The following is a 13,071-nucleotide window of genomic DNA, read 5'->3' on the forward strand; positions in this document are numbered from 1 at the left end:
GCATTTCAAAACCCTCAGGAATCATTGGATTCCCTGAGACATGATGACACTGTTGCAGGACTTCAAAATCTTTAGGAATCATTGGATTCCCTAAGACCTAAGAAGACTGTTGCAGTCATTCAAAAACTTGCAGGGATCATTGGATTCCCTGACACATAAAGTAATGGGCAATAGATAGGTTTTGGACTATCTTTTGGCTGCTAAAGGAGGCATTATGTATGATTGTTATATATATATCCTCCTTCTAGGACTTCTGGAAATCTTTTACATTATGTTGATTCATATTGCTTTTTATATCATTACTTGCATGAACAATTAATGTTTGTTACACCACATTGTGCCTGCACTAGCTATGGGGAAGAGTCATCACTGCTAGCATATGCTTTATTGCTATGTGCTTGTGTCATAACTCCTATGCTGATGGGTTTGTGCATACTTGTTTCTAGTTAGATAGACCCTTCAGCCCAGAAACCCGTTAACAATATCTGGCTTGACTTCCCACTTCCTGTTAGTGTTTTTCATCTCTCTGAGAAGTTGGAGGGGTGTGATCACCTCCTTTTTGATGTTTTCACACCCTTTCCTGAGAAGTCAGGGAGAATGTGATCCCTTCTTTTTGGGGGTTCTCATCTCCCTAAGAAATTAGGGAGGGCATGATCACCTGTGTTCTAAAACAAAACAAAACAAAAAAAGATTTAGAGGGCTGAAACTCTGAAAATGTGCATTTCAATCTAAGACAGCAGAGCACTTAAGGCTAATTACCTATTTGATGTGAGATAATAGCTCTATATACATATATTTAGATGAGATGGTAATGGGATGGCTCTCCTCACCATTGGTGTTTACTGAATGTTTGGTGGTGAGATAATTGTGTAGGGGAACAGGGGGAAGGGGAGAAGTCAGAGTCACTTGGCTGCAGGATAAGGAGGAGAGAAGCTAGAGATTCTGGACTCCAGAATCGAGTATACATATTTGGCAAGCCATGTGGCAGCTTGCCTGCTTCCTTCACTTCTCCCCCTAAAGACCAAGAACTTTAATTCTGACTCTGACTGATCCTGAAGCCCTCCACGGTACTAGTCCCCACATTACAATTCTATGCGTAATTCTCAAGTAATATTGCAGCATAGTAGCCTTTTCAACAGGAGTAAAGTGGTTTGTCATGACAATCGTGTTTTTGCATATTATTTATACCCTATGTTGGAATAGATTTTGTAAATTAATCCCCCCAAAAAATGTTCATGAGACCAAGTAGGAAAAAAAAATTGTAATACCACAATCCAGTGAGTTTTATAAAATAACTTTTATTCAAGTTTAAAATAAACTTGGATTACATTCTGGAGAGCAATTTGGAACTATGTCCAAAAAGTTATTAAAGTGTGCATACCCTTTGAGCCAGCCATGTTACTATTGGGCTTATATCCCAAAGAGATCTTAAAGAATGGAAAGGGACCCATATTTGCAAAAATGTAATATTGCAGCATAGTATCCTTTTCAACAGAAGTAAGGTGGTTTGTCATGACAATTGTGTTTTTGCATATTATTTATACCCTGTGTTGGAATAGATTTTGTAAATTAATCTAATCCCCAAAGAAAAAATGTTCATGAGACCAAGTAGGAAAAAAAAAATTGTAATACCACAATCCAGTGAGTTTTATAAAATAACTTTTATTCAAGTTTAAAATAGACTTGGATTCCATTCTGGAGAGCAATATGGAACTATGTCCAAAAAGTTATCAAACTGCATACCCTTCGATCCAGCAGTGTTACTACTGGGCTTATATCCCAAAGAGATACTAAAGAAGGGAAAGGGACCCATATGTGCAAAAATGTTTGTGACAGCCTTTTTTGTATGGCTAGAAACTGGAAGTTGAATGGATGCCCATCAACTGGAGAATAACTGAATAAATTGTGGTATATTATTGTTATCGAATATTATTGTTCTGTAAGAAATGACCAGCAGGATGATCTCAGAGAGGCCTGGAGAGACTTACATGAACTGATGCTGAGTGAAATGAGCAGAACCAGGAGATCATTATACACTTCAACAACAATATTATATGATGATCAATTCTGATGGACGTGGCCCTCTTCAACAATGAGATGATCCAAATCAGTTCCAATTGTTCAGTAATGAAGAAAATCAGCTACACCCAGCGAAAGAACTATGGGAAATAAATGTGGACCACAACATAGCATTTCCATTCTTTCTGTTATTGTCTGCCTGCATTTTTGTTTTCATTCTCAGGTTATTTTCAACTTCTTTCTAAATCCAGTTTTTATTGAGTGGCAAGGTAACTGTATAAATATATATACATATGTTGTATTTAACGTATACTTTAACATATTTAACATGTATTGGATTGCCTGCCATCTAGGGGAGGGGGTGGGGGGAAGGGGAAAAGTTGCAATTGAAGGTTTTGCAAGGGTCATTGTTGAAAAATCACCCATGCATATGTCTTGTAAACAAAAAGCTTAATAAAATAAAATAAAATAGACTTGAACTGTTTTCTCTGTAGAAGGGGGTCTAAAATTAACAAAGACATGCTAAAGCTACTTAAAGATAAAAATTAATGCTATAAATTTCATTTAAGTTATTTTAATGTATAGCTGTACATAATAGATAGTTGGATTTGAGGCATCTTCTTTTAAAACAGCAAATTTTTTTTTAAAAGCATTGCTATTATCCAAGTTAATGAATACAAGCATATCTCTATTTTAAACAAAAAGGAAAAATTTGGCAGGTTATTGGACAAAAAATAAGTCTCAGGAACCAGGACAGAATAAGTTCAAATCCCACCTCTGGTTGTGTGGTAACTCTCCAGATTCTAAGCTGCAGAAAAAGGACACAGGTGAAGAGAGGAACACTATAACAATAAAATCACAGGCCCAACATATGCCCACATAAGTAATATGCATATACATACCAAGTAACCATTACAGAATACAGTCAATCCCCTCTGAGACGGACTTTGGGCTTTTGGTAGAACTTGGTTTAATGTTATTGGGGGCCTTGACCTTTCCTTGCAAAAGTGGGACCAGAGTCAATCTGTAACTCGCCAGTTTTCGCACCAGCAGGCAAGAGCTCAAGATGCCGAGTTAAGGACAACAGGAAAGAGAAAGCACTGGTACACGTCCCGCACTTGCTCGGCAAAGCCTCTTCTCTGCTCCGGTGATAAGGAATAGGGCTAATTTCGGCAAATCCCACAGTTAAAAGAGGCAGGGAAGAGAGCGGGAGTCCCCCAAATCCCAACAGGTTAAGCAAGCTACCGCAGGGAACTCCCACGGCGTCTGTCCCGCCCCCTGTCCTCCCCCCGCCCCGTGCCTACTGCTCCCGTATTGTCGGAGCCGCGGTCACGGGCGCGCGCGCCGGATGCTCTTCGGTTAAAATGGCCGGAGAGGGAGCTCGCTGCTCCTCCCCCATTGGCCGGGCCGCCCTGCAGGCAGATTGAGCCAAGTCTTCCGACATTTAGGCCCTGGCGGCGGCCTGGTCCTTCCCCGCCCTAACCCGCTCACCTGGCTCCCTGGCAAAGGCATGAAGCCTCACCCTCGCGCCGGGGCCGCCCGCAGCTGACATCTGCTCCCGGGCCGGGCCGTGAACGAGCAGCGAGTGAGTGTGCGTGTGTGCGCGCGTGTCTCGCTGTCGCGGCCGGCGGGGGGAGGGCTCTCGCCTCTCCCTTCTCCTTCCCCCTCTCCGCCCGGCTCCTTCCTCGGGGCCTTCTATATGGGCCACCTCCTCTCGAAGGTGCCGCGTAACCGTCACAGCCAGAGGGGACCCCGGTGTTGCTGCTGCTGGTGCCGCCGCCGGCGCCACCGCCACCTCCTCCGGCTGCCCCGGTTGCCCCCAGCCAAGGCTTCCCCCCTGCCCTCGCCCTCCCCTTCGCCGCCGCCCCGGAGCTGGGACTGTTTGCTCCGCGGGCCCTGCATGCTTTGCTTCATCGTGCACAGCCCCAGCACGCCTGCCCCTGCCGCCGCCGCGGGCCTAGAGGAGGAGCCGCGGCTGTCGCGGGACCGGGACCTGCCCTACGCCGCCACCGCCACTTCGCAGCACCTGGCACACCGCAGGGTGGCCGAGGATTGCGCCGCCGCCGCCCGCCACTTTCTGCTGTCGTCGGCCGCAGCCGCTGGCTCCTCATCGTCGGTCTCCTGCTGTAAAGAGTTAGGCCTGGCCGCCGCCGCCGCGGCCGCCGCCTGGGAGCAGCGGGAGCAGCAGCAGGGGAGAAGCCTCTTCTTCCCCGGCGTGGGGCCCATCCGCTTCCTGGGGCCGCCGCCGCCTCCTTTCCAACTCTTCCGGGGGCAGTCGGCGGCGGCCGAGCCCCCCACCCTGCCCGAGATGGTGTGTAAGCGGAAGGGGGCCGGGGTCCCCGCGTGCACCCCCTGTAAACAGCCCCGCTGTGGCGGCGGGGGTTGCGGGGGGGGAGGAGGCAAAGGAGGAGGAGGAGGCGGCGCGTCGCCCCCCCGGCCCCCCGAGGCCGGTGGCTGCCAGACCCCGGAGCAGCCCCCACCGCCGCAACTCTGCCCCCTGCCCACGGCCTCGGGGTCCTCGGACTGTGCGGGCTCCGCTCTGCGGAGGGACCCCGTGGGCGAGAGCCTCGGCGGCCCGGGGGCTCCCCCGGCGTCCGCCCCGCCGCGGCCGGAGGGCGGCGACCCGGACTCTCTGGACCCCCAAGACAACCCCAACGACGGCTGCAGAGAGCCACCACCCGAGACTGCCGGCATCAATCAGCTGCCTCCCTCCATCCTGCTCAAGGTGGGTCTGGGCGAAAGGGAGCGTGGGCGGCCCGAGCCCCCACCCGGGTCCCCGCCTCCGGGGGCTGGCTTCTCGGCCCCTCCGTGGGCGGGGGGCGGGCGGGGTCCCCGGCCTGGGGGGGACTTAGAGCTGGAAGGGTGGGGAGGGGGAGCTAAGAGAAAAACGGGAAACCGATACCACTCCTTTACCTGGAGGAAATCTTGAAAGGCTGGCCTTGAATCATCCCTGTGTGGACTATGTTAGCCAATGGAATGATGAGGTACTTTGGTGAAGTGTTGTGTCGTGTTTCAGCAAAGTAAATGAATATGTGTGATTTTGTTTTACCAAAAAAAAATTACTACTGAAACAATGATATTCCATGCAGCAAAGATTTACTTAGCCCATGCTCTGTAAATTATTGGGATTCAAAGACAATAAAAGAACAACAAAACAAGCCAACAAAAAGCTCCTTGAAACGGTTCTTGCCTTCAAAGAGCTAACATTCTATTGGGACTTTGCAACAGGTACCTCGAAAGTCAATATTGTGGGTGATGTCAGGAAAAAAATGAGACAAACTGTTCTTGGAAGGGGAATGTTTTAAAAAGGAGGCAGCACCTGTGCTGAGTCTTGGAGGAAGAGTAGAATTCTGGAAGATAGAGATGAGCATTACTCGGAAATTTTACTGATGAATTTTTCAGGTTGCTGTTGCTAGGTGATAGAAACATCTGCCTCTTTAAACTCTCAAAGTCTGTGGTCATTTGGAGGGAAAAGGAAAAACTGTTAGAATTTTATCTTGTAAGCTTTGAGTAACATCGCACTAGTTACATTTTTGTCATTGGTGACACTTTCAATAGGTGAGATGGTTTTAACTTGTCTACTATTCACCTCCCCCATTAATTTCAGATGACCATATTTATGACTAGGATGTTATGAAATTAAATTACAAATGATTGTTTTATAGTTATTGCAACTATATATAGCTGCATATTATTAAACAACAGTGTAGTTTGGGGAGAGATGGTTCTAGCAGTTGGTTTTCTGGAGAAGTCTTGTTTGACAAGTATTTATTAAGTGCTTTTCAAGTGCCAATGTGCCAAATGCTGCAAATGCAAAAAAAGAAAGGCAAAAAAACAATCTCTGCCCTCTAGGAGCTCACAGTCTTTTTAGGGGAGAAACTTGCAGAGGATTGTGTACAAACAAGTTGTATACAATATAAATTGGAGATAATCTCAGAAGGAAGGTACTAAATATTGAGGACCCAGGAGAGGCTTCTTTCTGAAAGATTGTAGATTCAGTTTAAAGGAAGCCATAAGAATTCCAAGCGTGGGGTGGATAGCCTGTGAAAATGCTATGGGAAGTCCTTGGAGTTAGTGGAATAGGGGAGTCATATGTTCAAATCTGTGCTTTAGGAAGTTACTTTGGCAGCAATATGTAGGATGGAATCCAATGGGATGAAACGAGGCAGAGACCAAGATAGTGATTTGGACAAGAGAAGATAAATGCCTGAATTGAAGTGGTGACTATGAGTAAAGAAAAGGGCTTAGTTTTAAGAGATATGAAAAATATCAACAGCAAGTTTTGGTAATTAGATAATGGCAATGAGGGAGAATGAAATTGCAATGATGTTTTTAGCTTTGAGTGAAAAATTTTTTGAAGACACAAGAGTTTAGGTAGAAAGATGAATTCATTTTTGTACATGTATGTACATCTCTATGACATCCAATATGAAATGTCCAATGGGCAGTTTGCATGCAATTCAGGTACTGGATCTGTAGTCATTTGTATTGAGAAGGTAGTTAAATGCAGGATTGCTGAGATTTCCTAGAAAAGCAGTGTCCATGATAAAACTTTAGGTAGTGCCCACAATTAGTAGTTATGGTGTAGGTGATAAACCAGTAAAGGAAACTTGGGAAATAATTAGATAGAAGTTGAACCAGAAAAGAGTATTGTTAGCAGAAAAGGAGAGACAAATCTAGAAACTTAGGGCCATCACTAGTGTCAAGTGGCAAGAAGGGCCTTTTTTTTGTCAGACTTGGTAAAAGTTAAAGAGAGTAGAGGTAATGTCAAGGGTTTTTGAGACAAAAAATGGTAGATTGTCCTCAGTTTTCTCAGTAAAGTAATAAGCTAACCGACAGATTGGGTAGGCTTAAAGTGGGAAAAGATTTTATAAAGAATGGTATAAGGAATTAATTTGAGAAAAATAAAAAGACACTCAATGCAAGGAGAGCTTATTTGAGGTTGGATAATATTTTGAATGTCTAATCTATCTTGTCAGCAAAGTTGAGAGAGACTTCCCTCCTGCTCAGTTCAGCAGTTGGTGAATAGATACTGAAGAGGTGAGTCTGGAAATAATCCAGGGCTGAGGTTTGTTTGAAGATGTACAGGAAAAAGGGATTAGCAATTCCAGAGCAGAGCCCTGGGCAGAATTGAAATGGTTAATTTAAGGACACGAGTTGAGTTTTGATTGGAAAAAGAGGAAAGTGAAATCAGTTCAGGTTTAATGTTCTGGAACTGTAACCAGAGTTGGAGGAATTGGAGGTAGTAGTGGGGATGAAGAGTAGATATGGAGGCAAGAAGCAAAGGGAGAGTTGGAACAATAGTTGGTTGTAGTGAGCTAGAGAAATGTTAGTTTGGATTAAAGAAGCCCTGGTTTATGTTGAAATTCAAGGATTATCCATATGGGTGACTGATGTGGAATAAAGGAATAGGTTGAAGGATTAAAGAAGATTGAAGAACTGGGAGGTAAGCTTGCGGGAGCCTCAGTGCTTGTGTTGAAGGTTACTAGTGTTGGGGATAAGAGAACAATGGTAAAGGCAGGTTTTTGAACTCTGAGAAAGGAAAGACAACTTGAGTATTGGAAAAACAACTTTTACCATGATTGGGATTTTGTGCATTCTTGATTAAGTGGACTTTAAATGAGGAGAGGCGGCAGTGGTGTTGGAAATATTGTGTGTTAGAGTATTCTGACTCTCTTCAGGATATGTTTCTATGAGTGCTGCTAGTGTTTGAGAAGATAGCTAGGATTTCAATTTCATCAGTGTGGAGAAAGAGGTTTGTAATAAGGGAATTTTGTTCACCATCAAATAGGAAGTCCAGAAGCTTAGAAAAAGAGTTACAGTATAACATGGTTGGGGTAGGATTGAGGAGAATGGGCATGAGAGAACAGGAGGTGAATTAATGATTGCCTCTCCATTGCCAGTGATGAATAATATATTGATAGAAAGAGAAATAGAATGTGGGAGATAGCCATAGGGATAGTAATGTGTGGCAGATGAATAGTAAAGCTATATTATTAGTCTGTGTTGATGGGGGAGTTTGTACATTTGTAGCATTAATGAAATCCCAAATTCAGAGCAAAAGGAAAAAAAAAAACCTGGCATTTATATTTCATCCAAATGGAATGTAACAGATGTTAATTGTGTGGTTGGATCTAAATTGAATATTTAAGATTCAAAAGCATGACAGCACTAGCATCAAGAAGTTAATGAAAATAGAGTAGATGAAAGAGGGGCCTGCTTAACATTTATAAATCTTGAGAAAATCAGTTACCACAAATGTAATCTCAGCATCAGGACATCCTACATTTTATAAAATTTAAAGAGAAGGTTATAATGAAGAAGATAATGTTCAAAGGTGGTAGGAAGATGAGAGACCATTTTATTATAGTGCTCCTTTTAACTAATAAAAAATGATTTGGCTTGGCTATTCTTAAGTAAAAAACCCTGCCTCTACAAGACTTTGAGAAGAGTGACAGATTTTAAAATCCTTTTTGGTTTTTGTGGCTGACTTTGGGATCCCATTACCATTTATTTATAAAAAGGTTTGAATTCAAACATTTGAAATTAACTTGTAAATTAGGAATTTAACTTGTAAATTAGGAACTGTTTATATTGATAAAATCCTGTTAAATTAAACTCTTTAAGTTAAAATTGTTTTTCTGTATAGATTTTTTATTATTTCAAGCCATAGGTGACATAATTGTGAGAACTGGGAAATTTTTTGTGTCAGATATGTATATGTATAAATATATACAGAAATATAATGCTATGATGTTTTGATTTAATTTTTTATTTTTAGAATTTCAAATTTGGTATTTAATTTAGGGGTTTTAATTTGTTCTTTTCCTACTTTCTTTAGTTGAATGCCCAATTCATTGATCTTCTTTTTCTCTATTTTATTCATATAAGCAACTCTCTAATATATCTATATAAAATTTTCCTTAGGAACTATTTTGTCTATATTCCATAAATTTTTGTATGCTGTCTTTGTCATTTCTTGGTTGAAATGATTGTCTCTGTGGTTTGTTGTTTCACCCACTCATTCTTTAGGATTAGATTATTTAGTTTCCAGTAAATTTTTGGTCTTTTTCCATGGCCCTTTATTACATGTTATTTTTACTGCATCACGAGCTGAAAAGGATGCATTTTTATTTAGTCTTTTTTAGAATATTTAATCCACACTAATAATAAATAATACTATATAATACTACTTAGGGATTTAAAATTTTTGTATTTTCCTTGTAATTTCCTGGTACAAGCAGTTCCTTCCTTATAACACTTTATGGCAGTTGTTAAGAAAAGGAGAACTTATTAGGATGAATATTAAAATTTTTCATTTTAAATTTGCATGCTCAATATAGAGAACTATGATGGATGGCAAGTAAAAGGCCAATAATTACATTTCTTTTTTCTCCTATTCTTGGATAGGTTGCTTATATTTGCACATTTTACATATGTGAAGTAGTACTAATTCAAGAAAGAGGATTTTATAGAAAAGATTGAAGTGACTTTATATTCTGAATAAATATGCTCTCTACCCACAAGAGTGAATGACTTAATTAATACTTGATTGCTAAATAATTAACACTTGAAGAATCTGATGTTTCATCAGTGTGTTGACTCCTGCAGAGCACCACCCTTCTGTGCTGCCTTCAATGGTTGCTGTAGCAACCTATCACTTGAGGACCAGCCTTTCTTTAATGATCCTTTAACATCAGATAGAAAATTAGTCATTGGGCCTCTACTCGAAACCTTTCTAGAATAGCAGGATATACCAGAGCTATCTTTCATTGATACAGTCTTTGAAAATGCAGCTTAACTTCTATTTCATGTGAGACATTGGAATATGATGGTAGATGATTACAATTACCCTAGGTTTTATTTTATTTTTTATCTTCTGGGTTGGCCTTTTTTGCTTCAATCCTTTTATTTCCTTCTAGATTTTTTTGGTAATTTTAGAGCCTTTCCCCTTTCTCTTAGCTCAAACTATTTGACTTTACTCTTTCTCTGTTTCCCCTTCTTTCTGAGGGTCCTGTCAGTGTGTGTGTGTGTGTGTGTGTGTGTGTGTGTGTGTGTGTATTCATATATTTTTCTATTTGCTTGTTTTAGTGGGTAGATTGCTAGATCTAGCACCCAGGAGGATTTGTATTAAAATCCTGCTTGTGACATTTGCTAGCAGTATGATTTTTAAGTCTCTTAACTTGACCCAGTTTCCTCATCTGTAATGATAGCTCCCACTTCACAAAGTGAGCATCAAGTGAGATGTATGTAAAGAGTTTAGGAAACTTTAAAGTACTATATAAATGTCCCTGTGATAATTACTGCTCTTGTTTTCCTTATTCTATTTTTTTAAAGAGCCATTGAGATTGAAATAGTATTAGGGCAGGTTGCTGTCTTTTGTATTTAATGTTTCTTGTTGTGGTAGTGATGTTTTGTTTTGTTTTGTTTTTGGACTGTTGTAAAGGTAGATAAAAGGACTTTATGGTAATGGATCTTATAAATATGAGGATGTAAACTCAGGCTTATTGAATTTCAGTAGCACACAGGGGACATGATGATGTATGTGCTTCATCATATTTCCAAATGATTTTTATTTCTTCCTCTAGGATGTCTTACCATGACTTTAGTCTTACAACAGACTTAATTGTAATATTCCAGGTATTACCTGTCATTTTCCTTGCATAACTTTTACTCATGTAGTTTATCTCAGTGTATTATTGAGTCTCATAAGCCTTTTAGCCTCGAATCTTCTTCAGCTTTTAATATCGCCATGTTACATTTCTATCAAGGGGAAGAAATGAAGAACTGTGACTAATTGTCATATAAATGAGAAGTGAACAAACTGCTTTTCAGGAAGTATGTTGCCCAATTTCTGAAAATCGTGCTTTAAATACAATATTTTGTTATATTTATAATAAGCAGGCTTGTTTTGTATACTTTGTAGCTTGTGTAGTTACTTAAAAAATTACTAACCCAGGAATTCAACATCAGATAATTGGTTCTGGAAGCATCAGAAAAAGAAATGGGGAAATTTTCAACATCTTCCTGAACAGCATCATCTAGATGTTTCATTCAGAGAAACAAAAAAAAACACTGTTGCATTTTACAGCTAAAAAGAAAAAAAAAAGTATTTCCCAATTTATTTCTGTTTATTACATGCCTTTTTTTCTTCACAGATATTTTCTAATTTGTCCCTGGATGAACGTTGCCTTTCTGCATCATTAGTTTGCAAATACTGGCGTGACCTCTGTCTAGATTTCCAGTTTTGGAAGCAGTTGGACCTTAGTAATCGTCAGCAGGTATGAAGTTTCATTTTGAGAATTGTGTGCCTTCAACAGATTCAGAAATCTTGTTTTCTACATTTCTTATACTTTTTTGAGATGAGCATAACCTTTTGCCTTTAAATATATTTAAATTTGTGTGGGATGCTTTGCTAGACAATTCCACCTTAACCAAATTGATTATTCAGAGGCCTCTCCAGATACAAATAGAAAGCATTTATTCGGTCCTTGCAAGGAGAGGTCCAAGCACATCAACTGGACAGTCCAGCATGGACACATGGCCGAAGCAAAGAATGGATTATGTAGTAGAAAAGACGAGGGTTGATTTTTAAATTCATTGGGTGGATTGAAAAGGAAGTAACCATTGACCAATGGTCAACAATGCTATCTACTTCCTGGGGGTTATGTGACTTCCTGAAGTTTAGACCTAGGGTCTGACTTTTTCTGCTCTACAACCCTCTGACAATAGGAGTCATGGGACTTCCTAAAACTTAGGCCTAGAGTCCTAGAACCTCTGAGAAATCTTCACCTGGTTCCATTTATTTCTACCTCTTTTTCATACCCTTGAAGATTTCTCATACCAATCCTGATACATTTCTTCCACTAGGATATCCTTATTATCTAGGCCTTCAGACTTGCCCATCTCTTCAATATCAATTGTAACCCATTCAGAACCAACATCTGTACTTCAGTGGAAGGGTTTAGGAACCAGAGACCTGGCTTCTAACAATTCCCACTGTTTGTCTTGGAAACCCAGTTATGACAGACCAGTGCATTCAGTTATCCACGAAACTACAGCATTGTTGAGGCCTAGGGGCCTCAGGGCCATTATTCCATCATTCCCACCTCAAGCAGTCCAGACCCAATTCATTTGGGACAGAGGGATGAAGGTCTCATCTTCTGGAGCTCCTTCAGATGGATAAGGGGCAAAAAGTTGGCCCTGCCTAGTGTGGTCCAGACTGGGGAGGAGAGACATGTGATTTATAGGCAGCATCAGTAGCATCTGGTGTTGAATGTCAGAATCAGGTATTGGGTGATTTCAGGTTGACCAAGTAATTGGAATTTCATAGATTGTAGTCTGGAAGAAACACCTCTCACAAGTAGATTAAAAAATTCAAGGACCAAATTTAAAAAGAGAATAAATAAAAGTGGAATTATTTTGGAGGTTACTAGGGACCTTAAAACAGGAACCTTTCCCAGAGGAAGACTGAGGGGGAAGAGATAAGGCTATCCTGGATGTCTCTCATCTAGAATATTATTGGATTATTATTATTGCTTTTCCTAGAATAATGCCAAAGAACATTTTCCCCAAATTCCTGCTTTTTTGCTTCTTCAGAGGAATAGGGACAATGGGTGGAACAATGTGGCTCTCTACACAGTTAAAGGAGTGTTCAGGTGGTCTAGGGTGCAAGCACCATAATATTTAAAAGGCATTGCATAGAGAGGATGACATACAAAGTGGAGATAATTAATCTTAAGTGGATATGATCTCCTTTCTTAAAAGGAAAGGCTTTTATCCAATTAGTTTTAAACAGTTCTTTCAGAATTTACTTGGGTACAAACTGGGCAGACCTGACAGATCTGTTTAATTGTTTCTTTTCAGACCTGACAAATCTGTTTAATTGTTTCTTCTAACATATGACCAGTGTAAATAGATTTCTCAAGGGATTGGAGAACATTTATTTTCCAAATGAGTATCTTGATGTAGGCTAAAAAGAAGTTTCCACTGGCTGACTTCTGGGATTAAAATTTGGCTTAAATATGTTTGAAACCACCCAGAAAGAAAAAG

The 13,071-nt window shown here is 40.8% G+C and overlaps 1 protein-coding gene and 1 long non-coding RNA gene across 3 annotated transcripts in view; one reads left to right on the top strand and one right to left on the bottom strand.

The window, feature by feature from the left end:
• Window positions 1-1,278: 1,278 nt before the first annotated feature.
• LOC127560362 (uncharacterized) lies at window positions 1,279-3,018 on the bottom strand. Its single transcript, XR_007953319.1, has 2 exons — window positions 2,922-3,018; window positions 1,279-2,827 (listed from the first exon to the last, which is right to left on the bottom strand). It is a non-coding gene; the product is annotated as an uncharacterized LOC127560362 (long non-coding RNA).
• A 344-nt stretch (window positions 3,019-3,362) lies between these two features.
• FBXL17 (F-box and leucine rich repeat protein 17) overlaps window positions 3,363-13,071 on the top strand; it is a 511,980-nt gene continuing 502,271 nt past the window's right edge. The window contains exons 1-2 of one of the 2 annotated variants that reach the window (XM_051994853.1): window positions 3,363-4,744; window positions 11,178-11,300. In XM_051994853.1, coding sequence (XP_051850813.1) covers window positions 3,719-4,744; window positions 11,178-11,300 — 1,149 coding nt within the window. In that variant the 5' untranslated portion in view covers window positions 3,363-3,718. The remainder of the gene's footprint in view (window positions 4,745-11,177; window positions 11,301-13,071) is intronic. The other variant, XM_051994863.1, reaches the window with a different exon arrangement.

The sequence above is a fragment of the Antechinus flavipes genome, chromosome 1 (genome assembly GCF_016432865.1).
Source record: "Antechinus flavipes isolate AdamAnt ecotype Samford, QLD, Australia chromosome 1, AdamAnt_v2, whole genome shotgun sequence".
In the NCBI taxonomy this organism is placed as follows: domain Eukaryota; kingdom Metazoa; phylum Chordata; class Mammalia; order Dasyuromorphia; family Dasyuridae; genus Antechinus; species Antechinus flavipes.